A 27,912-nucleotide genomic window follows, 5' to 3' on the forward strand; every position below is an offset into this window, starting at 1 on the left:
CTCACGTCGACAATGGTTCCACCTCCTCCTCCTCGCGGTGCTTTTCTCACCGTGTTGTGACTACGGTTTTTGTCATTTGCTTTATTTTATTCATAAGATTTGTTTCATAGTTTGAGATATATAAGCCAGTGTGTCAAGCGAGAAAAAAAAGACTGGAAACATAAAAAAACACTAAACGAACGACAACAAAAAAACAAAACAAAATCAAAAACAAACAAACAGAAAAAAAAAAACCCAACAAAAGTAACAAAAAAGTGTCTGTGTAAGTCATGGGGTGAGAAAATTGTCAAATGAAAAACAACTCAATCCCATTTTGTTTGCTTGTTTTTGTGTATGTATATGTCCCTTAAAAACAAAAGAAAAAAACTATAAATAAAATAACATTGAATAAATAAACCCAGAAAAAGCACCCACCTCTTAGCTCTCTTCCCGATCCCTCCATTTCTCTCCTTCTGTAGTGATTCTTAATAAATTAAAAATGTACAATTACCACTAAACTTCAGGAAAGAAAAATAAACTAAACAAACAAAAATAGACCCCCCCCCCCCCCAATACCAGAACCTTTCCTCCCCGTCTCCTTCTGCTGTCCTTGAGCACAGACTCCAAGCCAAAATACTCCATCTTGGGGACCTCAGAGCAGAAAACAGAACAAATATCCAACAAAAAACAACAAAAAAAAAATCTCGCTGCAAACCTATCTTTAAATCACATAAAATCCAATAATATAAGAATTACAATAAAAACAAACTTTCTGATACTTTCTGTTCTGACTGCTTCACCCCTTCTCCACTTATCCTTCCAAAAAAAAGTTCTAGGTTTTCCCCTTCTCTTTCCCCTCGACCCCATGCAAAACAGAAAATAAAACCAAAACAAAAACAAACAAACAAAAATCCTTTAATATTTCACAAGTTTTTCTCTGTAATTCTGTTGTGTGGCCATATGTGTCAGAATGTTTTATGTGTTCTACATGTGTGTGTTTGTGTGCATTTGTGTATGTGGTGTTTTTAATCATTTATGTTTTTGTTAAAATTTTTTGTATGGCTTTTGGAATTTGTTCAAGATTTATCAAGAGTTGGCTGCACTCTGGCCGCTGCCCCCCCCACTTCCACACACGCCCATCATGATGGACTCTTCCGAATCTGGTCTCACCCCGCCACCCCTGGGCGGGGCACTGGTCAGCATCCCGCCCCCTACCCCGACGCTTCCCTGGGGCGGGTTGTTATTGTTGTTGCCGGGGTAACACGGGGGGATGTACCCCAGGCCGGAGGCAGGCACCATGCTGTCCTGGGCGGCTGGGGTTTGGGCCAGCTGCTGCTGCGAGGAGCCCGCCGGCGGCTGGGGGACCAGGGCCGTTCTAGTCCGAAACGCAGAGAGGCCCAGGTGGATGTTGGAGGAGCCATACTGACTGGAGTCCAGGCTCGATGGGGGAGGCTGCACGATGGAAGACTGGGCCAGGTGGTGGTGGTGGGTGAGACTGAGCTCGATGCTGTCCTGCATCTGGGGTGAGGAGACGGGCATGAGAGCCTGTCCTTGCGGGCCCTGGGGCGTCTGGCCCTGTGCCTGGCTCTGCTGCTGCTGGGCTGGCTGCTGGCGGAGCTGCCGGCCATTGCCGTGGTGCCCGCCATAGACTGGGTGGGGGTGGTGGGGCTCCATCATGCCCCCCACGTTGCCGAGGAAGTGGCGTGAGTGCTGCGAGGCGCTGGGCTTGTGCAGGAGGAGCTGCGGGTATGGGCCGTCGCCACCGCTGTTCGACAGCGGACCCATGCCCCCTTCGCCCCCAGGCCAGATACGGAGCTGCTGCTGTGACGGCGCCTGGGTGGGGCGGGAGTGAGAGACACAAGGAGGAGAGGTGAGTGGGAGCCATCATCCAGCCCTTTGTGTCACAAACTGCATAGTATAACTATAAGGATTGCACAATAACCACTGTCTTCCAATACTACCATAGCAGAAGGCTGCTATATGCTAATGAGCCAATTCCTTTACCAGTTTCCTTTTACTGTGTGTGCTGTGAGCATCCTGACTACTTTCAACAGCATTGGTGTTCTGCTGGCATTTTGAACAGTCCGGCATTCCCATGAGCCACCATAATCCACTGTGTTAATGCATTATAAAAACAAACTAGAACCAAAACTATTCCATTTTACCTCGTTACTTCATGGACTCGGTCCACAAATGTATAAGACAAAATTGTGTTTTTTTGGTTTTTTTTTTCTTTTCTGAAATTCTCCAACAGGCTCTAAAACAAGAAAATGTATCCCAAAATAGCCTTTGATTTCCTTTTTCATGCTGCCTTTCTTATATTGCATTTACATTTATGGAATTTAGCTGACGCTTTAATCCAAAGCGAATTACAATTATGACAGAGAACAATCTGAGCATTTGGGGTTAAGGGCCTTGGTTAAGGGCCTTGCTCAGGGGCCCAACTATGTCAACTTGGCAGCAGTGGGACTTGAACTGGCAACCTTTTGGTTACTAGTCGAGTACCTTAACGCCTGCCCGCTATTTATTGCAAGGCATAATTACTATATGTGATCTCAATAAGAGTGGGAGTCACCTGCGGGCTCTGCATCTCATAGTCCGTGTGGGTGATGGCGCTGTTGTAGTATCGGTTGCTGTACCGGTAATTTCGGTTGTCATTGGAAGAACCGCTAGATCCACCTGGGTTGGGCCGGAAGTGTAGAAGGAAGGGTCATGTGAAAAGACAGTCAAAGAAGATCGAATGGTACATAAACAAGTAAGTGATGGTTGACAGCCTAGCATTGCTCCATAGCTGGGTAGGAGGCTGTGTGTGTGTGCGTACGTGTGCATGCATGTGTGTGTGTGCAAATGCATGCATGATACAAACATACCGGAGCTGGAGACAGAGCTGGTGGTGGAGGTGGAGTGGCTGTGGTCCATGGCTGGGCTCGTGGAGGTGGAGCTGCTGGTGTTGGTGCCTTCATCCGTTGTCTTTTTGAAGAAGTTGTGCTGCAGGGCGTAGAAGGGCGTAATGCGTGTCTTCGGGTCGTAGTCCAGCATGCGGAGGATCAGGTCCTTGAATTTAAGGTAGTCACAGGGGGCGTGGCCTTGCTCACCGGCCCGCCTTCCACCAGGACCTCCCGTCTCCACCCCCAGGATCTCATGGAGACGTCTTGTTGCAGGGGGCTTGTACTCCTGCAGCGAGCAATGAGGCAGAAGAGCAGGAGGACACAGAGAGAGAGAGAGAGAGAGAAAAAAAAATCCACACAAAAAACCATTCAGTTTGATCGTCTGAAAAATGATACACAGATTAGCATTAGATCACCATGCACTGGTATAGCTATGACGGGAAGGTATGGACAGATGAGTAGGATTTACAAGATGAACAAGAAAAGGACTCATTTAAGCAAATACAACAAACACAGTTCTTTAGCATTACCCTACTTAGTAATACAAGATCATCTGTTAAGACAGTGCTGGGTGAAGCAGGTGAGCAGGTGAGACAGTGCATAATGCAAGGGAAAGAATAAGAAAGACAGGTGAGAGAACAGGTGAAGAGAGTTTATGTTTTTGCTAGTTACAAGGTGTAAGAATCAAATTTAGACAAACATATACGCTTAAAAATGTAGCTCTGAGCCGAGTTAATTTGTTCAAGTAAACTGTCAAAATATTACTCTAAACTCTGCAGAAACGCTACTCTAAACTCTATGGCTACAAAAGCCTATACTCCAGTTCAGGTAATAGTCTGGGAAACACACCATTAACCGCCACCCCAACTTAAGCTTACTGATGGTTAGCTTAACATCTGCTTCTTGAGCTGTTTATATAATAACACACCTGGTAGAGGTGAGACGTATGTAGCAATGTGTCTAAGGTGAGTTTAACTTAGACCTATACTGACATCACCTTGACCAGACCGCGCCCTTTTTTCTCTCACATCCCTGATGCCAGTCAGCTTTTCTGCCATGGCTGTGTAGATGTCACCTGAATTCTGGGGAATGACCTCATCCTCACAAGATGATAGAGGAGGAGGAGGAGGAGGAGGATGACGTTCAGGTTTTAAAATCCTTCTCTAAACTTTAGCGTCTACCTGACATGCATCCAAGTAGGAAGATGATGTAAGCTTTGTTGGTGTGTCTCTGAATGTGTGTGTACGTGTGGATGGCATGAGTTGGGAGGGGGAGATGGGGTGGAGCGATGGGGGAATAGGTAATTAGAAGCAGAACATTACTCACACAGGCTGAAGGATATAGTACCTTCTTTATGTCCTTGTTTTTCTTGACGGTCCACAGGCCGTCGGAAAGCTTGTCGAAGTACTTCCGTGCTTTAGGGGCCTGATCCAACATGTGGTTAGGAGGCACCCCGAGAACCTCCACTATCTTATTCATCTGGTCCACCTGAGAGCAGAGTGGAGCAACAGTGAGGGGATGCCCTGTCTGACCCCACATCGGTGACAGGGGGCTCAGTTTACGTCTTGTGCTTCTAGAACATGCCACAGTTAGGCAGGTTCTGATCTCTGTTGCTCTGGGCTGCGTGTTTGTGTGTGTACCTCATTGGAGCCACTGAACAGCGGCTCCCCTGTGTGCATTTCCACCAGGATACAGCCCAGTGACCACATGTCTATGGCCAGGTCATAGGGCATTCCAAGCAACACCTCAGGGGAGCGGTAGAATCGACTCTGGATATACTGGTAAATCTACAATAAATCACAAAGAAACACAAAGGGGGAAAATAAAGATGGAATCTTAAACATAATTATTTGGAACAATATTTGGTTTGAAAACACAAAATGAAATTTGTGATTCATCAATGGACAAGGGCTCTAGTATTCTTTCACTTTGTAGGCATGCTGGAAGGTTGCTGCCTGCAGTAACACTGTTCAGCCACTGGAGGGCAGCAGATACTGGGCATGAGTTAACTAAAGAGGGTGCAGCACAGCCGCTGGGAATCCATTCTCCAGCACTTCACTGAAGCCCATTCCTGCAGCTCAGGGAGAGAGTCCTTGACGATCGCCATTGTATACTGCACCAGGGAAACTCTTCCTGCCTGCCCTGCCCTCTAAAGTATATTAGAGCTCTCCATTCAGACACGCACACTCTTCTCTATACACTTTCTCCTTATAATCTGCGACGAGCATGATAAAGAAAAGGGGCGTGGAGCTCTAGAATGCAACACTACTGCTACTAACGAACAGCTGCCTCTCTTGCTATTCACATGTGCTAAAGCAGGTCCCAGCCGTCCCCCTTCTCTGGGACCGAGCATTTCATGCAAACACTAGCGCAACACCCCTGTATCTAAGTGTTTGCTGGCTGCTTAGCATGGGCATGAGCTGGGAGATGTGTGTGCTTGAGAAGGATTGGCTGATTAGCCAGCTGACTGCAAGATCCCCTCCACTCCCCTCCCCTCCCCTCCTCTCCTCTTTCCTCCTCCTCCCTCCCCCTAGCCAGAGTGCATTCGGTTATGTGAGGGTCCTACTAGCAGGCCCCATGCGCATGGCACTCACCCTCTGGCCAAGCTGACAGGAACTGCCAAAGTCGACGATCTTGATGGCGCTGCGCTTGGGATTGCACAGCAGAATGTTCTCGGGCTTCAGGTCGCAATGGATGATGCTGAGTTCAGGTGTGGCCAGGAAGAGCAGCGCTGTGCACAGCTGTTGCGCGAACTTGCGTGTCAGGTTGAGGGAGACACCACGGAAATTGGTGTTGCGCAGGAGATCGTATAGGTTGTAGGAAAGGAGCTCGAACACCAGGCACAGGTGGTTCCGGAACATGAAGTGCCTTTTCAGGTGTACTGCAGGAAAGAGGGAGGGAGAAATAAAAAAGGAGAGAGAGAGAGAGAGTCAAGCAAAGAGGGGCTTTAACGCATATAGACTTTCAAAACCTTTAGTTGCAATCTATAATAGTATCTTCCATGCCTGATGTAATCCAAGCTTTCTACCTCTTGCCTGGTCAAGATAATTATTGATGAAATGCATATTAATGGACATCCCTTTTAACATGAACGCAAATGAGTTTTAAAAGAGCAATTTTAGAATGAATGTTGGGAGGGATCAATTGAATAGCAGTTGTGGATAAGTCACACAATACAGCATGATGGTGGTCTGAGTGTGTGAATTCACCTACCTATATAGTACTTCATCTCAGTGTCGTGTTTGTTCATGAGTTCTAAGAGCCTAAGCTCGATCTGGGCCTGGTTCAGGAAGGCTTTCTTATTCTTGATGATCTTGATGGCTACCCACTCCTGCTCGTGGTGGTCGTAGGCTTTCACCACCTGCGGGTGGAGCAAGAGGGCAACCGGTCAAGGGGGGAGGTCATCCTCTCTCAGAGGTTCCCAATCCAGGTGCTGAAGGCTGAATCATGTTTGTGGCCTATCCCATGTTCAGACACACTAGAGGTAGGTGATCCAGGTGAGGGGTTACCCAAGTGGGAAGCATTGGGCCCCCCGCTCCCTGCTGATTACTGTAGCCTTTACTGCCTGCTCTGGAGCTCACCTGCCCGAAGGAGCCCTTGCCAATGAGCGAGTCGATCTCGTAGCGGTCCAGCCACTTCTCCCCGTTCTTCACGATGTAGTCATAGTTATCGTCATCGTAGCCATCGTTGTATACCTTACGCTCCTTCTTGGTACTAGAGTCCTCAGGGGGAACCTGCTGCGCACGCCGCTTCTTCTTCGTGTAGTACACCTAGGGAACGAGGGATGGGGACGGTGGTGTGGTGTGAGTGAGGGAAACAGAAGAACAGAGCAAGGAATGAGCATTCTGCATTGAAGTTGAGGGATGGGGTATGGAGTTTGGGGGATGGAAATTTACATTTGGGGTTAGGCCATGGAAATATGGATTTGGGCTGGAGGCTTGGAGCGGGGGATGGAAATCTGGATTTGGGGGACTGAGACCTGAGCTGGGGAATGGAAATCTGGAGCTGGGTGATGGGTTCTCAGCTCAAGCCTAGCTCACGCACCTCATTGATGTGCTTATAAGTCTTGATGAGATCAACGGAGAGTTTTCGTAGCGGGGCACTGGCCGGGTCTCGAAAACTTGGGGGGATCCTCCTCTGCAGTATGGTCATATCGGACAGCACCTGGGGGATCGCAGGCAGCAGATGAGTATGAGATGTTGCCCCCACAAACACACCCAACAGGCTTCTTTGGCCTCACATGAACTGTCACTCTTTGAGGCTTGAGCTTTAAAGCCCATTGCTGATCAGTTCATGGAAAATAGAAGGCTTATGTGGAAATAAGACCTTACTATACATTTATGCTTAAACCTGTTAAGTACTTGTAATTACAGCCAGTCAGATGGGCATTATTAACTCCTTGCCTAAATATAAACTGTGTAATGTGCAGGTGGTTGGTGTTGGACTGTGCATAAAACACTGTATATGGGCGTGGGTGTGTTAGACCAAGTGTATAGGTGTGTGTAAACAAGTGTGTGCGCGCGTGTCTGAGGAGATGCTGGTGTACCTGCTGCTGTTCGGCCATGGACTGGATGTTGCTAAAGGAGGGGTGAGTGTGCTGGCTCGACATGGTTAGCTCAGCGGGGGAGAAGCCGGGAGCGGCAGGCTGGCACAGCGCAGAGGAGGGGGGCTTGCATCCTGAGCTACTTCCACCTGCACCGGGGAGGGGGGTGGGGGTTGTAAGGGTAAGGGTTAGAGACACAAAAGTTCAATGGTACATCACAGTCTTTCCCCCTTATGTAAGCATGCCAGTAGGCCATGGTGGAGTGTGTAGTCTACAAGGCTTTTCAGGCAACTGGAGCATCTCTAGCCACTGGTCTGCCACTGCACTGGTGAAAGTGGCAGTGATGAGTGATCCGTTACCCTTCCAAATCACTTCCTTTTACTCTGACCCACAGGGAACCCAACAGTGGCAGTTTGCAGTGGCATCATGACAGGAGCGCTGCTGCTGTTGCTGTGCGTGGACTGAAGGAGCAAGCTCCCAAGTGTTACCACACCTTGAAAACACAGATTCCAGTCAGCCCAACACACTTCTAACCAAAGAGCACTGTGCTATTTACCATCAGTTGTGGCCCAGTTCTGTACGACAATACAGTCGAACCTGTGTGCAAGACACTAGCATGCCTCCCCAATAAGTCCTCAGCACACACCCTGCTAAACCAGGAGAATCAAAAAGAAAATATTAATTACTGGAGACATTTTAACATGATAGACAAACACTAGCAAATACTATATAGACACTAGTGTAGAATACACACACACACACACACACACACACACACACACACACACACACACACACACACATATATATATATATACACACACAGCTGTAAACTACCCTGAACCACTGAATCTCTTGAGTGGGAATAAAAACACTTCTTGGATCAGTTTGAGGACCATAATGGTAGATGGGCCCCAGGGCCCATGCAACACACCCTATCTGCATTATGATCTGACATAGTACCCATAGTGCTCACCTTGTCAAGGAGCTTAACATTCTTAGAAAACATCAGCTGTTTACCATAGAGGAAGCTGAAGAATAGAATAGTTTACGCGTGCGTGCATGGTCAGATTCAACACCTTATAAAATGTAGGCTAATGAAAGAACAGAACCAGGCAGAAACTACAGAACCAGTGTACAAAATACCCATGGAGAAATTGACCAACAAAGTACCAAATATGAAGAACCCATTTCCCTGGTGGGCTTAAAAAAACCAACAAAAAAAACAAAAACACAACTACAGGATAAAAGCAATAATGTACTAAAAAAGTTACACATTTGTCTCAACTGCTAAAACAGACTTGCTGTAATTGTTAGTGCAAGAGGGTAAGCGATATGGGTGAGGAAGGGATACGATATTCTGTGGCGGATGCTTTTATCGGTGCTTCCTGTCGCAGACAAGTGAAGAGTAACAGGGCCGAAATTTATCAGCAACACATTACAATGGAAAATCAATGGGCACTGTTTAAACAAAGTGCAATACGACACATCAGACCAGCATTAATCCCACAGATACATGCAGACCAGCAGCAATCCCCCCAACTGTAAACTGGCTTCTCCAAGTTCAGGAACAGTTCCATAGGTACCTGCTGGATCAGTTCTCTACACCGATAGAGTGCTATAGCAATAGGGAGCTTTTTTTCACAGGTCCTGGCTGAGGATGCATCCAGTTTCACACAGCAACAGTGATGCTGCACTGGCAAGCACCAGAGAGTCAGGCAAAAATACAGTATTACACAAACATTGGGCCATTTCTATTTCTTTTTGATTTAGCACCAAAACTGTCTTTTGTTTTATTAGCTTTATTTTTCCACTTCTTTTTCCCTCCACACTGGCTTAATTTTAGGAAGACAAGATGACTGTTAAGAGGGTAATGTGTTCAGTGTTATGCTGGCCCTTTAAATGCTGAAGTGAACACATTGAGAACTTCCTGAGTGTGACACCCCCCCCCCTCCACTCTGATTGGCAGAAGAACCCCCCCTTCTGCCTCCTGATTGGCTGCTGGTATCCAAGGGCTGGGCGGCGAGGTCTCTATAAATAAACCTAGTAGCTTGTGCTGTATCAGCAACCATTCCCACAATGCTGCTCTCTCCCTCCCTCCCTCCTTCCTCTTCCCTCCCTCCTTTTCGCTCTGCCGGTTACCTGTCTCTGGCCAAAGCACTTATGTTGGAAGGGTGTGGTACTGTTGGTCATATTCGTAAAGTATAACAAGTTAGAACAAGGCAACATCTACAGAGGCAGCACAGGTGTCTGGGCAGAATTTATCATCAATTACACAAGTGTGAAAATACAGTAGTTAAATATAATCAGGAGTTGCTGGTCTGAAGAAACCATCCTACACAACATGGACATGCACCCTGCACCCGCACCCCTCAGGATGACCAAATACAGCTGCCAGCTGCCAATCAGGATGTCGCCATGGCAACAGATCAGCCGACTCCCTGTCTCTAAGGCACTACAAGAAGCTGGTGGTGAAGGGGGAGCAGAACAGCTGAACAGCTCCCCGCCCCCCAGTGCCCGCGCCGACCCCTATCTTATTGCCTGTTAGGGTAACAGAAGCCGTGCTGCCACAGCCAAAGTTGGACAGGCCACAAGAGGCATGGGGGAGATGGCAAGAGGGTGAAGATGAAGGTAGAGACTCAGAAGGTGTCATTAATTTACACAGTGGTGGCCTGGGGGGGACGGGCGGAACATGACAAATTTTCCTCTCAAGCTCAAGTATGGGTGTAGCTGGTTAGTATGGGATTATGTGGTTAGTAGTGTTTAATAATAGCTGTTTAATAAGGTTCATCTTCCTCCATACTTAGGACTCACCAAACCACTTAAAATCACAAGAGACTTCATGTACCATGTCAGAAAAGCTTCCATTCTTGTGCATCAGGTTTACAATACAGTATTCAGTAAGGAAATATATAATCCTTTATCTTATTACAAAAGTACAACCGTGTACAGTAGTACAACACCAAAAGCAAATACAAAAATAGCTAGTTATTTCAGAGTTTGTAGCTACTTTATCCATAGTTTAGATACAAGTTCTTTCTATAAGATAATGTAAGAAATAAATAATTAAGAAAACAACCAAAACATCCTTATCAAGTATCCTGAATAAAGAGGAATGGAAAAAGCACTGCGCAGAATGTACTCTGCCTTTAAATGAGACACTGAATGCATACTATGTGTAAGTAAAACAGGCAGCAGCGCATGATGTCCACTGTCATGTGTGTGCGCGCATGTCTGTAAGAGTGTGTGTGAGAGAGAGAGAATCATATGGCCATCATGCTCTGTAGTGTGCTGGTTCAAGCAGTGTATTCCAGTATGCATTTCTAGGCATAGCAGTATAATCTTGATCTTGATGAACCTATGTGGGAGCTTGAAGCTTCAGATGGGTCAGGCCATGCACGCCATGCTGACCAGTCTGCGCTCCCTTACAAATATTCTTATTAACCTATTGCCTTTTTTGTCTTTATTACATCTACTTTTATTATTTTAGTTTCTTAAATACTACTATTAATATGATCTTTTTACCTTTTATTATTGCTGTTGTTTTTATTGTGTTATTTTAAATCATATTCTGATCTTGTATATATATATTTTTTGTGTTTTAACCTTTGTACTTCAATCTGGAAATGACAGCACACCACAAGTTACATTTGCTCCACATTTCTATCCAAAACAATGCTACAAAATGTAACTGGGTTCTGACAATAAGCAAATCACCAACAAAGAGGGAATAAAGGAGTGGTTGGAGAATCAGGCACTTAGACACATTATGAGGTGGGCCTCAGATCCACTGAAACTCTTCCATGGAACTCTAGATGGCTAGAATTGTGGCTAATCTTAGGGATCTTAGCACTATGCTAGGCTCTGCCAGAGTGCTCGACCACAGGAACCTCTCCCACTAACACATACCCGAATGCTTCTTTTAACATCATAATCAAATCCGATAGGAACCAATGGCAAGCCATGCATTTCCACTGACTTCACAGCTGAACCCACGGCCCGTAAGACAAACATAGCAGAAATACTTTCCTGAAGGACAATGCACCGAGACATGCTAATGGGGCAAGCAGTGCAGTGGAAGCTAATAGCACATGGCTGCTAACCACAAACACACTCTAACCTAACCCTAATTCTGGGCAAACCGTCCCATTTAGTGTTTTCAATGCTGCCATATATGTGATTCCATTTAAACCTCATGATCAATCATGAACTGGGTGTGTTTGCAGTGCTGGTAGCCAGAGTAACATACTTTGGTATAGCCTTCCGTAGTTCACCACTATGCAGCTTTCTTCTCTTTCTCTTGTTCCCTCTCTATTTCTTTGAGCATTCACTGTGTTCCATTTTCTCCTAGACACCCACATAATCACTGCCAAACTAGTCTGGCTGTTTTAAGGCTTTTGTGTGTGTGTTAAAACAAATGGCACCATGTCTCGCAGTCTGACTCAAAAGTGGAGGAGGAAGAAAGATTACTGATGAACAACTGAATGAAGGGAGTGCACATGCTGCCACCCCTCCCCCCCCAAACTCACTAATGTAACATGACATCCATCGTTACAGGACTGGCACCCACCACCATCCCAAGCAGTTTCCACCTGAGTCCAGGCCCTGAGTCTTACAGTTGGCTTGGCAACCTATGAACCAAAGGCTCAATTGTATGGAAAATCCGGAACCACCCCCTAGTACATATAACCCTGCCCACAGCATCCCCCTGCATCCCAAAGTGAACTTTAAGACCCGCTTCAAGCGCTGAGTCAGACTCACACTATTAATAAAGGGCCATCTGGGTCGCCATCTCAAACAGTGACAGAGGTAAATTGAGAACATGCACAGGACATTAAAAATAAAATGACCTCTTTAAACTTAACGCTGTGAACTTATAGATGTGTGACTACCAGCCTCGGCAACAGGCAAAAGTGAGAAAAGCACATAGCACACAGCCTCCTGACAAAGAAAAGCACACAGCCTCCTGACAAACTCTTCATCTGTACCTTGGCTTTCTATGAAGCGAGCCACTCTGGGTTCTTCACCAGCTCAACTTACAATCATTAGCAGCAGGAAGGGTTTTTTCCATCCTGTGCTTAACTTGACCTCCAAGCAACACACTTCGCATACAACACATCCCACCGTGACATATCATTTGTTTCTGCACACTCCCCCAAGTGATGGTGCATCTTCACAGTTTTGGGCGAGGGTGAGCTCAATTCAACACATGGCCTTCTGATCTGGACTGATGGGCGCTGTTCACCACCCCCATTCAACAGGGAACCGTCTGCAGTGGGATGAACGGGTACTGGCTACGTCTGGGGAGGAGGTCACACTATGGTTCTTGAGTTGTGCAACTACAGCTTCATTTACTGTAACCAACCAAGTCCAGAAAATTGCTGAATGTAACTGTTTAATGCTAGCTAGAGAATTCTAACATGGGGAATTTGTCTAAAACAACATCTCCACATATTTTACTTACTAACAAAGCCTGATGTTGGTACACGCTGGCACTGGCTAGTGATGGTAAAGAAATTTCCCCCATCCTACAGCCAGCAGTACAGGCATGCACTATATGAGCTAGAGTTGAGCCTGTTGACTTAGATTTTCTATGTTTTTGCATGACCTGAAATTTCAATACTGGTGCACTCCGATCATTAATATTCCTTGACAGAGGGGAAAAAAGAGGAGGGAATGCGAGAGAGCAAAGTAAAAGAGCATGCAAGAGAGAGAAAAAAAGTAGCAAGAATGCAAGATTTGCTAAAAGTTTAATGTGCTCTTTCATGATGGGTTTGAATGTGTCAGTGTGTTTGTGAACTATGAGACCTGCATATTATGAGTGTGTGTGTGTGTGTGTGTGTGTGTGTGTGTGTGTGTGTGTGTGTGTGTGTGTCAGTGTGCATGCGTTGGGGAGTGCTCAGCAGGGACTGTGTTTTCTCTTTTTCAGCCAGAGAATCTTACGCAGGTGCATGACTTGCATGCCCACAGCACAAAAACATGTTTTTGTTCTGGTCCAAGTTGACCAAAGAAAAAAAGACAAGCGTTATCGTTTCGCCGAAATGCAGATGTCTACAACGGCAACTCACCCACCTGGGACATGGCATTACGAAACAGCAGCAAACTTTAATCTGCTGTGATTAAAGAGACCTGGTTATTGTTTCAAAAATAATTTTTTGCATTTGACACAACTGACACTACCTGGTCCCATGTAGCTAAATTTATCAATGCTTAAAATTAGCCATAGATACAGATGTGAAAAGGGCAGGAAACACCAGTAGTGATAGTTCAGGTGTAAGCCCATAATCAGTAAACTGACACATTATAGGGCTCAAATGTTGTCCAAGTTTCTCAAAATCATCATCACTGTTCAACTCATTTAAGCTGTCTGAGAGAGGCCAAAAGTTCTCAACCATCTCACACAGACCTTTTGTGCTCATGCCTTTTTTACTTGGTTATATGGCCCACATTTTTCAATCTGGTCAAAAATGTATGTGTGGGAACCTGTTCTTAAAAACGCTTAATTCATGTTAGGCTATTCCAGATTTTTATGACCCATGATGTGATCTGGAGTCATTAAGCATAAGGGATAAACAGATATACAGTGGAGAATAGCCATAATTCTTCCATCAGCCCAATTTTCAAGACACAACATTGGGGTATAAATGCATTCTTGCACAAGTATGCTTTACTTGTTTTGTGTATTAGTTACAGCAGCTGGAGTGTTCAGTACAAAATGACAGAGTGCAGATATCACAGAAAAGGGCTTGCATTTCACCTTTACACTGAGGACTTGGACATCAAAGGCAGCAGGAGAGCGGCAAGAGCAAAGGTCAGAGCGCAGGACAGGCTGCATGCTGCGTCTTTCACACGTGTTCTCACAGTTCAAACTTCACATCCTACAGGTTGAGAACAGAGTTACTCTCCTGACAGGACCTCTTATTTGTTTAGATTTGACACTCTCCTCCGCTGTACAGACAACACACAATAGGACTCTGCTCCAAGACCCTACTCTTTCCCAAGCCATGCATGTTTTGAATGCTATACCGTTTGAGATGTTATATTTTAGTAAACTTACATAACTTGCAGCATAAATGTTCATATTTTCCTTTTTGCCAGAGTACTTAGCAGACTGACAGAGTATTTGTGTTCACTGAGTGACTGAGCCCCTTTGGTAAAACAGATGCACAGGGGGAGCATCTGTGCTGTAGCTACCTAGCTAGGTAGGTAGCTGTCCAAGTTAGCAATACACACATAGTGGTTAGCAGTAAAGACAAAACACCTTGCAGCCTACAAAGAGCGATTACTGTTTTCCCAGTCACAAAATCACCTAAATAATTGGATGAGTGGATTACATTCAAAAATGATAATTTTCACAAACTTTCAAACCAACTTCCAGGCTTGTAATGTGGGACGTTTCTGAAGACATTAATGGTGACAGTTCTGTTTTGCTTCATAGTGGGGGGGGGGGGGGGGGGGGGTGTCAATTTTTGCTGCTTGGGAATTGCAAACATGACCCTTTTAACAAGCCAACAGGCATATTTATTGGCTTTGTAACATGAAAGATCAGTCACATTTGAACACGCCAGAAAATTCTCGGACAAGTCAACCATTTCGGTGTGGGAAAAATAAATACGTATCTTTCAATATCTCTCAAGGGTGGGGAACACTTTTTTTTGATAAAACTGCTAATTTATTTATCATATATACATTGTACATTTGTTGTAGTTGCAGGAAGTTCAACAAGCATTACAGCAGTTGTTGAGCAAAGAAAATTAAAGCATGGATAAAGAGAGTACCTAAACTGGGCAATGCAGAATTAAACACCAGAGTTCACTGCTTTTTTCTGACACTATGAAGATGTGTCAACTGAAAACATTGCATTTTGTGCATTTTTGACATGCACAAGGTCACCTTTTGATTTCTGATGCTTATTTAAATTTAATGAACACAGACACTACTGGTTTTGACAAAACACTCCTGATGATAAGTACTTTTCATTCAGCCATTAAGGTAGGCTACTATCTTAGAATTACAGGCTAGCTTGGCCTATTGTTATTGTCCAAGCTAGCTACATAGTTAAATGTAGCTATACTAATATTTGTCTTCTAAAATCTATGAAATCCATCACAGATATTAGAAGATATATTTGATAAACTACCTTCAGCCAGTCAGCATCACATTTGAACTGACATGTGACCGCGATTGGAGGAAACACTTTTCACTGGCATGAATGGGCCAGCGACTGGCCAATCAACTTGTCCGACATGCTTTTTTTTACTGGTCCGGATCATCGGGCCATTACTTATGTTGAGCCCATGGCGTAGTTTATGGAAGTGGGTGGGGGGTGTGTGTCTGCTCCTGCTCACACTACTCATACAATGTGTTAAGTTGGGTGGTGTGAGCAGTGTCCCCCCCCAAAATGAAACCTACTGGTTGAACACTGGCTAAGGTATACCAATAATTGGTACTCCATGCTACTGATTAGAAATTGAGGCATTCTCTGTAGAAAGACAAAGATTTCATGCTTCCTTCTGAGAATTCCAAACATCTCAGATAGCCAAACTTAACACTCACATGAAAAATACTGTGCAATGGATGGAGGGCCAGCAAAACTAGGCATGTCTTTGCAAAAGATAATAATATTAAAACACTAATGCATACCACATGAAAGAAATTGGTGATTTTTCTTTAAAATAATAATCCAAACAGTTAATGCAACAATCAATTATAAAAATAGTCAATACTTGCAGATTACAACAAAGATTATCCCAAGTGTGCACGGAAAGTGTCCACCGGAAGTGTGTGTGGGCTTCAGTTCCCTGACTGTAGGGAATGGTCATTCAGGGATCTGACTGACAGCCTGTTTTCATACTTTGCATCAGGCATCATGTTTAAGACACAACTATACAATAAAAAAGTGGAACCCGAAACCAAAGAGCTTGTGCTATATTCCTTGAAGCCTTCATGGGTGCTGTTGGTCTCTGGCTGTGATGGCTATCTTTAAGACAGTTACTCATACCTCTAAAACTCAGTTATGCACACAGAGTGCTCAACATACCAGGCAGGATGACCAAAATAGACAACAGGAGAGAAGTCAGTTGGATACACAGATATAAATAACCATACACAATAAGTAAACGATAATTAAGCAAAAGTCACACGGATTACCAGGTTATATAAAAGGCAATTTCCTCCTTCCAAAATATTTTAAACGACTAAATTAAAACAATTATGACTTTGCTCACCACAACTTGAAACAATTAGTTCACTAGTGCATCATAAACAGAACTGTTATTCAGTTGGATGGTGCTTACAATACTGGATGTGTATACTAACGTCAAATGTGTAATCATGATTCTTGAAACTGAAATTATACTTTATTAATAAATCCTTTGTCTTAAATCAGTCTAAGTTTACTGGATTGAACAAAATTATTATTTTTTTAATTAAGATTTGTTGTCCGTCCAGCACAGTTACAATGCCAGGCTGACTGCTGTGGTTGAACACCAGTTTACAGGTAAGGAATATTAAATGTGATTGTTCAATGTCAGTGTATTACCACTTAATTATTACATTTCTTGTGGGTTAATTTTGAGTAGACTACCTGCTACACTGTGTTTAATGCTAAGCTATTTAGGGTGAAAATGTAAAGACATGGGAATTATCACAAGTTTATGTACCACAACAAAAGAAAAGTAATTAAGTACACCCCAAAGCAAAAACAGTTTAGTACAGAACCTTTTAGTAATTCCTTCAGAAGGTTCTGCAGTACTTTTCTAACCTTTCCGGGATTCAGCTGTTTGTAGAGGTTGGTCACATGTTTACTGCTGTTGCCCGTTTTGCAGTGAAGAGATTTACTAAATCTTCTGAATAATAGTTTTATTTCATTATTTGTCTGTCCATCTTAACCAGGAAGGTAGACAAAAAAATGCCCACAAATTTTGAGAACATATTTTTCACAAGCTGCAGGCGTGAACTCCCTTTGTTTTTTACATGGTTATGCTGGTAACGACTGTCCATTGGATCCAGCTGGCTTCCATGTCGCACCCATCAGAGTGAAATTAGCATACGCTATTAGATTCCCTTGTATGCAGAATAAAAACTCAGTGGTATATATAAGAAAGCAGCAAAACTGTCAAAGAACTCACTCATTAAAGACAATCACCTGGCAGAGTTGAGGTCTTGCTCAAGTTCAGGCTGCCAGTAGCGAGTTGAATGTCTGATTGGTGTCCTTCAAAATATCAAGTAGCCCAGGAAATAGGACAACCTAGGAAATCTCTCTTAGAATGGAAATGGAGGAAATGCAGGAAATGGAAACTGAAAGCTTGTCGAAACTGACCAATCAGGCAACTTTATAAACTTCAACCATCTTATGGAGCTTAACACGTGATGGAGAGCTTAGACCTTTTAACTCCATGGACAACCTAACTGATAATGGGAAAGACAGGTGAACAGTAAACAGTTAAGGAATGAACAACTATGAAGTTAAATGCTCACCAAACAAACATTATATCTCCGCAAAACTTTTACTACTTTCTTATGATATCAATTTTTCTCTCTTTCTTCAACTACTTTAGACTTCCATTAGCATTTAGGTGGAGTGGATATTTTAACATCGAACAAGCAAAGCCCCATAGAAAGCTCCATATCACTAATCATCAAATGCAGCTCTCTAAAATCCATTGTTTACTGGCTGTACAGGGTATGGACTTCATCTGGGTCTTTAGTTCAGCATGACATGAGTTTATTGTTTGATTTACCCTCTTCAGCTGACATTAAATGAGTAAGCATTATAGTTTAGTTATTTAAGTGTTTTAGGCTACATTGTTTGTCCTTGGTTATTAATCTGTTATTATGTGCATATCCATGAATACGTGCAAGCAGAATAAAATACTGTGCTCCCCAGAACATCACATTTAAGATATTACTTAAAACAAACAAGCAAACAGACACGCAAGCAGCCTTGCATGTATGAATAAAATACCAGTTCCTTCCTAGATACGAACATATTTTAAAATTACTTTTGGTAACCAATCGCCACCCCTGATTTTTCCAAAGACAACTGTCAAATCTAGAAAAGTGTTTCATATTTCTTTACAGTACACCCTGTTCTATCTCTGTGATGTCTTCTGCGCCAATACTCCCAGCAACACGATGACCAGAGCTGTAAGCTCAGTGCAGTGTGCACCAAGCATGTATGACGCATACACACAAGCGCCCGCGCACACACATAAATTCAGACAACTCAAAAGAAGATCTCTTTCTGCTTCTGCAGCAATGCAAGCATTTTCTCATGATTGTTTGAATGAGAAAAGTTAAAACAATGGTGGGAAAAGGAACAAAAGACTACAGGGGTCTCTTGTGGGTGAAACAACTGGCCAATCAACATCCGGCACAGACAAAAGTGCAAAAAAAACAAAAAACAGAGGAACACTGACCAACCACAACCAAATACTACAATCTAACAGCTAGGATTAAACAAGCACAAGCACTACTGCATTGAATCTTATAATGGTTAATTCTGCTACCTTCAACAATTCTCATGGCCAGCCAAATTAAAAAGGCATAAAATTTTAAACACTGTCAGCCACAGGCATCCAGACAGTAGATTAGCTGTGTGACTTTCTCTTGTCAACCCAGTGTGATTTGTCTGAACACTGAAGACTGTAAAGCCTTGCACTTCAACACTGAGAAATGAACAAATTCACAGAACGGTAAGTTGTACAGTGATGTACAGCAATGTACAGCAGCCATACAATATACCTGTTTGGATACTCAACAGCAAAACAAATGAAAAATAGGTTTAGGTCCTCCCTAGAAATCCCCATGCATTGTCATGTCATCACTAACCTGAATGTAATTATGAATTAATTAATTTTTTAGATTACAGCTCAACTCTCTGTTACTGTTTGGGTGATTGAAGAAAGTTTAAAATTACACCAAGAGAACATTTCTCTCATATCTTGAAATTTTGGACACACACACAAAATTTCAGAGAGCATCATGGGGTGCAACAAAGGAAGCCATCTAAAACTTCAGAGTATACACATTCCACCATGGATTAATTCAGTTCAAAGAAATATATGCCAAAGAACAAGGGACAAAACCGAAATCTTTCTTATAACCTATTTGACTAGATGTCTTCCCAAAAAGTGCTTTAAAGTTGAGACAAACTCCCACTGCAATGTAACACCAACTCAGTATACATTCTAATGCTGTAAGAATGTCCTGCATCATTGTGAAATCCTCATTCAGTACCTAGAAGGGCAAACGTAGAAGCATTTATATGCCCGCGTCATGAAAAATAGAGGTTGTACTAACTTCTGGATGGCTTTCGAAGCTGATGAGACTGTGGTAAGTAGCGACTTTGATCTGGGTTGCCAATCCAGGATTCGGTCGACAGGTTTGCAACCATTCTGTTAGAAGGCTGTGGCTTCTCCTCCACAGACGAAGTGATCACCATCGGAAATGCTTTTGTTTTGAGCCGTGATCTTCAAAGAATTACATCAAATCAAGTTTGTTGTGGGGAAGGGGGTGGTCAAAAAAACACTTTGGAAAAATTCATTGACATCAAGAACAAAGTAATCCTTTCCACATGCTTCAGTGAATCTTCAGTCCAGCAGGATACATCCAGTGCCAATCAAACTCAAGTGTGAGCCATAAAGGCAAGTAATATTAGGATTTAAACTAAAGTCAACCACACAAAAATAAACAAAAAACAACAAAAAAAAACAACTTCTTGACCGCTAGTGAAATCCTGAAGTGACAAGACTTAAGGAACAGATGAACAGAAAAGGCACCATTAAGTTACTTCAAACACTGTTTCACTACGTCCGTGCTATTCCCTTTATTACTGTAAATCTAAGGCAATGGATTGGGTTTCAGGCAACAATGCTCACTTTAAGCATAAAAATATAATATACATATTCAAACTACGAATCTGCAATATATATCTATTATATATACTCTGTTACATATATATATTTCTCTGTTTATATTGGGATGAAATTATTTGGTTACTAAAGTTTGCTTTGCGTGTATGGTTGCTAGTTTCATTGTCCACTGATACTGAGCATATTCCATCCAGTTGAACACTGATAAGCTTGTTAAATTGTAGACAAGGATGATGAGACACAGAGCCTGGTTGAAACAGGAGTCCCACTTCAGTTTTCTGGTCCAGATAATTCAGCAGCTGACACGAGGACCAGAGTTAAACCTGGGAGTGCTGGTGGACTGAGGTTGAGGGTGGGGGTGTTCTTTTTCAACGCCATTTACCCCATCACTGTCACTAAAAATAGCGAGAGGTTCTTATGGTCTGTGTATGTATCCTACAGAAAGTCAGTCAGTCAAAAGAAGCAGGTGCACGGCAACGATTTGTTGCCTTTTACCTTGCTTCTAAACTTGCAGATTGATCCTGATAGGCAGACAGGGCGCAGTTCCAACTGAGAGAAAAAAGTGTCAAAGGCGTCCCCGGTACAAACAAAACCGGTAACCTTTCCCCTGTAACCGAACTAACAAAGTCCGCGGATGTCAAAAAGCGACCTAGTGCTCTGGCAGGTCAAAGTGGCGTGAGTAGGTGGCGCTCAAAAGGTGCTCAAAACACGAACGACAACAACGTACGGCTAGTGATAAACGTTTTCGTGCGCTGGACGAAGAAACAAAGACGTGCATGCACAAACAACGACGAAGCAAAGTGCTGAAGTGCAATTTTTGTTACAGGCACATAATCATTTCAGGAGGGAAATCTTGCCGATCCGTGTGTGTCGGTTTCTCGGGACTGGGGCGGGGGGTAGTTCCCCCCGCCTCCGAAAAAAGGTCACTGGAGACTTTAAATGAGGCAATTTTCAAACAGAATGCCTCGTTTCGGAGAGGCTTTGGTTAAACCAGTGCGCCGTTACCTTTTATTAAAACAAGCAGAGAAAAAAACAGCAAAGCCCACGGTCCGGTCCTTTCTTGCAAGTAATGACAGTTGACTTAAGCTAATTTTCCAATGTGTACCTCACTCCCGCTGTTGTCCCAACATAAGCTGTGATCCCGAATCAGAAAGAAAAACCGACACGCAAGATTTCGAATCTAATTAATGCTCATCAGTTCTAAATAATAATATCTCAATGCATCACGGAAAACTGTTGAAAATACACGATAGCTTGCGGTACGATGTTAGGCTACTTCCATCCTGAGCTGTCACCGTAGTTATTATTCCGCATATAAATTGTAGCTTCCGTGTACAGTTCTCTTCAGTTAGCCCCGTCCTTCAACGTTCTATTTCTCATTTAAAAAATCTTAAACGATCCTCCTCGTCTCTCCCAATTGTAGGAATTTTCTTTGCCGAGGTTGTTTCCTCCACAGCCAGGCTCAAGTCAATCTCCCTGCTTTAGTTATTATTCCTTGTTGTCCAGCCTTTCTGGCCGGCACCGAATCCACACCCTGCGTTGAGGATTGTTCCATCCGCGTTTCAAACACAGGGGGAGAGCGCAGAGTCGCTCTGGCCAAGAGCTTGGTTGACGCAGCTCCAAGCGCTTCAATATTTGAACACTAAAACTAGGAAACCTATCCTAAGAACGGTGTAACACGTATCAAAGTAATGACGCATGACCAATGGTTTATTCACCAAGTTGATACAAATAAAAAAAGGCGTCTTAAAAGAAATGTTCCCGGTATATCAGTTCCCCCTTCTCAATGTTAGTAGCTCCACCAAACCGTTTCTCTCCATTTATAGTAACTGCAGATAGGTCCAGATATTCACACTGCACATATAGGCTAAGCTAGTCAATCAATTATTATATGCTATACTACTACGCTCAGACTACTGAGACATGAGTCAAGAGCAAAAACAGACTAGCATATCAACCTCGATTAAATGTATTTAGACAACAGTTTGTGTAACTAAAACGCTGAAATTCAAGGTTTTTTGAAGTGGTGACCTCATTGTCGACAGGAAAAAAAAAACACTTTAGACTCGAAAGCCTACAAGAAGGCGTAGGTGCTTCTCCATTGTGAGAGTATTGTTATGGTTTTCAGTCAGCTCAGGCACGGTTTGTGGCCAGATATTTAGCATTTAAAAATAAAAGTCAAATTTACTTCCTCTGCCTTTAGAGTTTCATCCAACTTTTCTGTGCTAAAGCGCGCACACTGCCGTTCCCTTCCTCTCTCATAACCACTCGTCACATTTCCCTTCCCTACGCTTGCTCTGACGCGCGTTCATGGGCAACACGTTCTCCACCCCCTGTGTGCGCGTTCGTAGGCTCTGTTGCTATCCGACGCCACGGCAGCTTGCGTGCGATTGGTCAGAAGAGGTCCTTATGGCTCTTTGAATTGGTCAGCTTGATATGTGGGCGGAGAAGAGACTGCCCTTTTCCTCCCCCCATTCCTTGTTGTCTCCAAACGCAGCGCGAAGCCAGAATGACGTGCCATAATAACATAAGACTTCAGGTAAAATGATATGAGTGGTGAAGGGGTGGAGAACAAAAAGCGAACTTAGGCAAGGATATGCAGGATCAGGTTAGACTCCTTTATGAAATAGTGCTAACTTTGGTTTATATCAGTCTTTAAATTATGACATGACTAAGAAACAAGAGGCCGATATTAAACAATTCCCACGTTCATCAAATATTTGATTTTTGTTTTTTGAATTTTGCTGAAAGTTTATTAAGCAAATAAGAGCGCAGTCTTCGCTATTGTATCCCACAAAGTAGGGACTGCTATCGCTACATGTTTATAGAGTTAGCTATTTAACATCTGTATTGAGGGATACACCGAAAGAAAACAGACCGTTTAGAAAAAAATCAGAACATGTACGTATTAATATAAAAATAAATGATCAGATTAGCAATAGAAATCACTCTGGAAAAGTTTATGACCTTCCGTGTTAACGCAAAGCCCAAAAACAAAAAGGATGAATCCACATTCAGTCAACTTGTTTGCATAAAGGACTGCCATGACAAGTTAGAATTTCGCTATATGTTTACTACAAATGATTATAAGGTGATTTTAACAGGTTTTTATACAGGCTTTACCTTAAGGGTCTTTTGTCAGAGGGTTGCTCATGTAAACCTTTAAAAACTGCGTTCGCTTAGTTTATTTGGCCACTATGGGTCAGGTTTTCTAAACAGTTTAGGTATATGCGTTTATCAAAATAAAATACTGAGGGAATGCAAAAACCTGTAGCTGCTCTGTGCAGGGACAAACAAACTCATGTTTACTGCAACATAAAAATTTACATAAACGTATCCCACCCAATTCCACGTGATTCCTAACTTGAGCTACATATACACAATGTTGTATCAAGCATGTATTCTGTAGGTCAAAGACCAAGCTGCAAGGTTGAGCGCACTTTCAGCATACTTACCTAAATAAATAAACAAAAACAATTTGGTTATATAAAACTAAATTCAAACGTATAAAGCCATCCTGAGAATGTGATTCCTTTTTACTTAATGCAGGTACTGTATTCTTAAATTTCGATCAATTATAAGGTGTGTCGGCTTGTTTCAACGTACTTTACAGAAATGTATATATAACGCAGTACAAAGGGCATTTTACTGCGAATATCTCACAAATTTAAAAGGTCTAAACCTAGAACTGAAGTTTCTTCTTCCTTTTCCACCCTTAACAGCAGTGCGCACCCCAGTGACAGATACTGCAACCCCCTTACGTGTCAATTAAATAATTTTGTATTTAAAAACATAAACGCACAGATAAACGTCTGCATGTACAAGTGAGCTTGTTCTCGAGAGGGAATGTGACTCGGTTCAAATAAATCACGTTTGCAAAGCTTCCAGACACCCGAGATTAAAAACGCAAGGCGAAGATTCCGGGACTCACGTGCCTTGCAGCAAAATTCCACCCGGCAACTACACATTGTACCATGGTAACAGCCTTGCCATTGGTCCCGGGTGCGTTTTGAAATGACCAATGGGAGGGCCGGCAGCGGGTGATGCGTGTTGCTAGGTAAACATGATGCAGTGGGAAGATACGGTAGCGGAACTTCACTGAAGAAGCTAGCGAACGCAAAAGGAACAGCGGGGTAACACAGCAGCGAATTACAATTACACTGCGGGGAGGTTGCCGGGGTTGTGTTTCAGCTAGAGAAGCTTTTTTTTTTTTTAAATATCATTTTAAAGCATATATTACAAAGTCAGGTTTGTCTGTTTGGGCATACACAATATAATGTAATATGGGTTTTCCAGCAAGATCGAAAGATGACGATTGCAATAATTGTAAAAAAAAAAAAAAATCATGCTTCTCACATCTTTATTTTCAAGCTCTTTATCCACATGCATACTACCAGATATACAACAAGACAGCTCTCCTAGCGAATACTTTCCACTTGCAATACATCTGTCCACCAAACACAGAACTATTTACAACTAAATAAAGCTAAATGGCACCGCTTGACCTCAGGGACCTGAAATATTTAAAATAGCAACCTAAAAGTGATGGTCTGCTTCCAAATCAGTCTCTTCCTCAAATGTGACAAAACACGCCAGTCAGGGGATGAATTTTGGAAACAGGTTTAAGTCAGGACAGTGAGTAGCCTATTACAGTACCTCTCATAACAACTAAAAATGAATAATCTAATATCCCCTAATAACATCAACTTTAAATCAGCAGAATACATTTTATTTAAATTGAACATAAAATATGATATTTGAAAATAGCAACAAACCGGGTTTGGTTATCATTGCAAACACTGCAATGATAAGAAATTAAAGTTTTCATGAACTCACAAGCAATCTGAAATCACATTTAATTCATGACCGGAAGACTACAAGAAATATAGTCCTCTTTTCTGAGACTTAACTGGCTAGCCTATACCGAGGTACTAAGGAGATGATGAGCTACAGGAACAGTCAGGTATCACTGACAGTAAAATGATCTCTCAGTGAACTGAGTGATAAATGGACAGAAGCAATATTTGATTAAAATGTTCCTTACTTTTTGTCATAAAAGACATTCCTATCCTCCTTAGCCTAAAGGAAAGAAAAAGATCCTAGTTTCCCCCAACAGAGGTTAGCCTATATTCCAAACTAAAGTTTGAAGTTACATGTGACAAAAATGGACCAATGTTGCTAGTGCTATGCAAGTTCTGCCAAGAGACTGAAGAGGGGCTGTATCAAGAGAATGAACAGGGGCTGTGTCAAGTTTAACATTAGAAAACTTTGAGGTGGCATCCATAAATAGGGCTACCAGAGGTCGCATGTGAAGGCCGGTGTTGAAGCAAATTCTTGAGGCTTATAACAGAGAGAACATGACATAACACTTAAAACCTGTGGGGTAGTTAATCAAACACAGTGCTTGCTATACAGTGTTAAAACAGATCTTTTTGTCCATACTTAATAAATATAAATATTGTTGAACAGGAACATTAGCTTTTTAGTAAAAGCAAAACAAAGGAATAAATACAGATTCATATTAGATCAGCCATTCCTGATTAATTTATGGGATAATAAAGCTTTTATATTTTGACATTTTTAATGGAACTAAATTTGAGAATAAGCACATTTCTCTAAACAATGGCCACAGGATACATTTCTAGTTCTCATCACAACACTAAAGTCTGATGCTTTCATACAAAGAAACTAGGGAGAATCCTCGTTATTTCCTAGAAAACCTATCCTTTTTCATGTGGCATGACCTTTCACTCAAAACCGGCACATCATCTTTTTTAAAAAGTAAATTTAAGGTGAAAGGTCAGGTGTCTGCCGCTGACATATCCCAGTTAGTGGCAACAGCCCTGATGTGATACTTTGCAGTCTGGAAGTGTGTGTGTGTGTGTATATATGCATGTGTATGTCCGAAACCTCCTGTTTCTCTGAAACCTTGTGTACTTTGCTCAATTTTGAATCTCTCTCGCTATTTTATATATATATATATATATATATATATATATATATATATATATATATATATATATATATATATATATATATATAAAATATAAATAAAAGAGCGAGAGAGATTCAAAATAGCAAAAACACACACACACAGACATATATACATATACACACACAGACACACACACAGACACAGTAACATCAAGGATCAACATTATTAACGAATAATGCAGTATCCTATGTGGCAAGTAAAAAGTGCCTAGTGGGCCCGCCTCTGCTGCTCCTAGTGGCCAAATGCAGTCATTACAATCAACCTGTAGCAACTTGCAAGCTGAGAGCACCCGAAGAACCAATGTGCCCATGGTTTTTGGTAGGTAAGCAGCTCTAAGACAGGTGCCAGAGGAACATAATTGCAGATGAATGATAAGAAGAAGTAAAAGACATTTATCTGAACTGATCGGGCAGTTTTTCAGTGAATTTTCAAAAAATTCACAGCAGGGTATAGTGGAAATAGATGGAAAGATGGAGGGCTATTTAGAACTATTTTTTGTTGTTGTGCCAACATTTAATAAATAAGGATTAAACATAACCACACCTGATGTAATGAGACGTTCCACTGAATTTATCTGAGGGGCAAAAATATACAAAAATATTTAATCCAAGACCAAATACTTGGCATTTCAATAGTATGACTTCTGTTAGGAATAATACAATATTCCCATCTTGCCATCAATCCAATGACTAACAAAAAACAAACAAACAAACAAAAACAAAAACAAAAAAAAACCCAAAACACAACAACTACCATAAATTCAGAATACTCAAATTACTTGGTAGTCATCAATATGTTGCTGTATCGAAAAGATCTACAAGAAACAGCCAAAATGTGTCCCGAGATTCCCATTTATAGAACTCTGGATAGCACTGGTCTGACCTCTGATCAACCTCCATGAGCCTCACTACCTTGTACCAACATTGCAGTTTAAAATAGTTTCAGTTAAATAATTGTAGATCCAATAGTAAATAACAGTAGATATCCAATATACACAATATATGCTTCAACTTATTAAAAAAAAAAAAAAAGCCACAACACATTTGCCAATACCAACCACTGAACTCTGGAATGTCTTTCAAACAGATTTACAACCAAAATATTTAAGTTAAGGTAGGGTCAGAACAACTAATATGTAGCTAGGTTCATTTCAGAATCCTAGCCTTCATTTCCAACTATTTAGGACCCGAAACAATGACATGCAAATTATTTTATTATACGTAAATAATTTTGCATCAGTCCATAAAAAAGCACTCCTCCTCTCTCTAGCCCATGTTCAAACAGCACATATCCTTTCTTATTGGGACACTGTTCAGCAGAGATGCAGTTGTCAGGGCTTTGTATGACTAATGTCAATATTCCTCTTAATTTGGGATGACATCATTTTCATGGCTGGTAACAGTTCCTTTAGACTTATCTGATATTCACAATGCCCTTTTGATATCTGTACTGTCCTCAGTGTTATATTCATCATTCAGACCTGTGCTCAGATCTGTTGAGCTCTATATCCTTCTTATTCATATAAAATGACAAGACATTTAATATTGTTCAGTGTTACACTCATAACCAATAGAATCATTATCAACATAATATTGCCATATAGACCTTTCCTATAATAGAAGAAAAAGTCTA

The 27,912-nt window shown here is 42.2% G+C and overlaps 1 protein-coding gene across 3 annotated transcripts in view; it reads right to left on the reverse strand.

Annotated features, from left to right (window-relative positions):
- Positions 1-878: 878 nt before the first annotated feature.
- Positions 879-27,912, reverse strand: part of dyrk1b (dual-specificity tyrosine-(Y)-phosphorylation regulated kinase 1B) — a 35,607-nt gene continuing 8,573 nt past the window's right edge. The window contains exons 1-11 of one of the 3 annotated variants that reach the window (XM_027005325.2): positions 19,714-22,529; positions 7,414-7,559; positions 6,912-7,031; positions 6,449-6,637; positions 6,081-6,228; positions 5,462-5,748; positions 4,508-4,654; positions 4,215-4,355; positions 2,850-3,153; positions 2,555-2,658; positions 879-1,812 (exon numbers count right to left, since the gene is read on the reverse strand). In XM_027005325.2, coding sequence (XP_026861126.2) covers positions 1,066-1,812; positions 2,555-2,658; positions 2,850-3,153; positions 4,215-4,355; positions 4,508-4,654; positions 5,462-5,748; positions 6,081-6,228; positions 6,449-6,637; positions 6,912-7,031; positions 7,414-7,559; positions 19,714-19,855 — 2,475 coding nt within the window. In that variant the 5' untranslated portion in view covers positions 19,856-22,529 and the 3' untranslated portion in view covers positions 879-1,065. Of the gene's footprint in view, positions 1,813-2,554; positions 2,659-2,849; positions 3,154-4,193; positions 4,356-4,507; positions 4,655-5,461; positions 5,749-6,080; positions 6,229-6,448; positions 6,638-6,911; positions 7,032-7,413; positions 7,560-19,713; positions 22,530-27,912 lie in introns of those variants that run through there. The other 2 variants (XM_027005324.2, XM_027005327.2) reach the window with 2 other exon arrangements.

Source organism: Electrophorus electricus, chromosome 5, assembly GCF_013358815.1.
Source record: "Electrophorus electricus isolate fEleEle1 chromosome 5, fEleEle1.pri, whole genome shotgun sequence".
NCBI lineage: Eukaryota > Metazoa > Chordata > Actinopteri > Gymnotiformes > Gymnotidae > Electrophorus > Electrophorus electricus.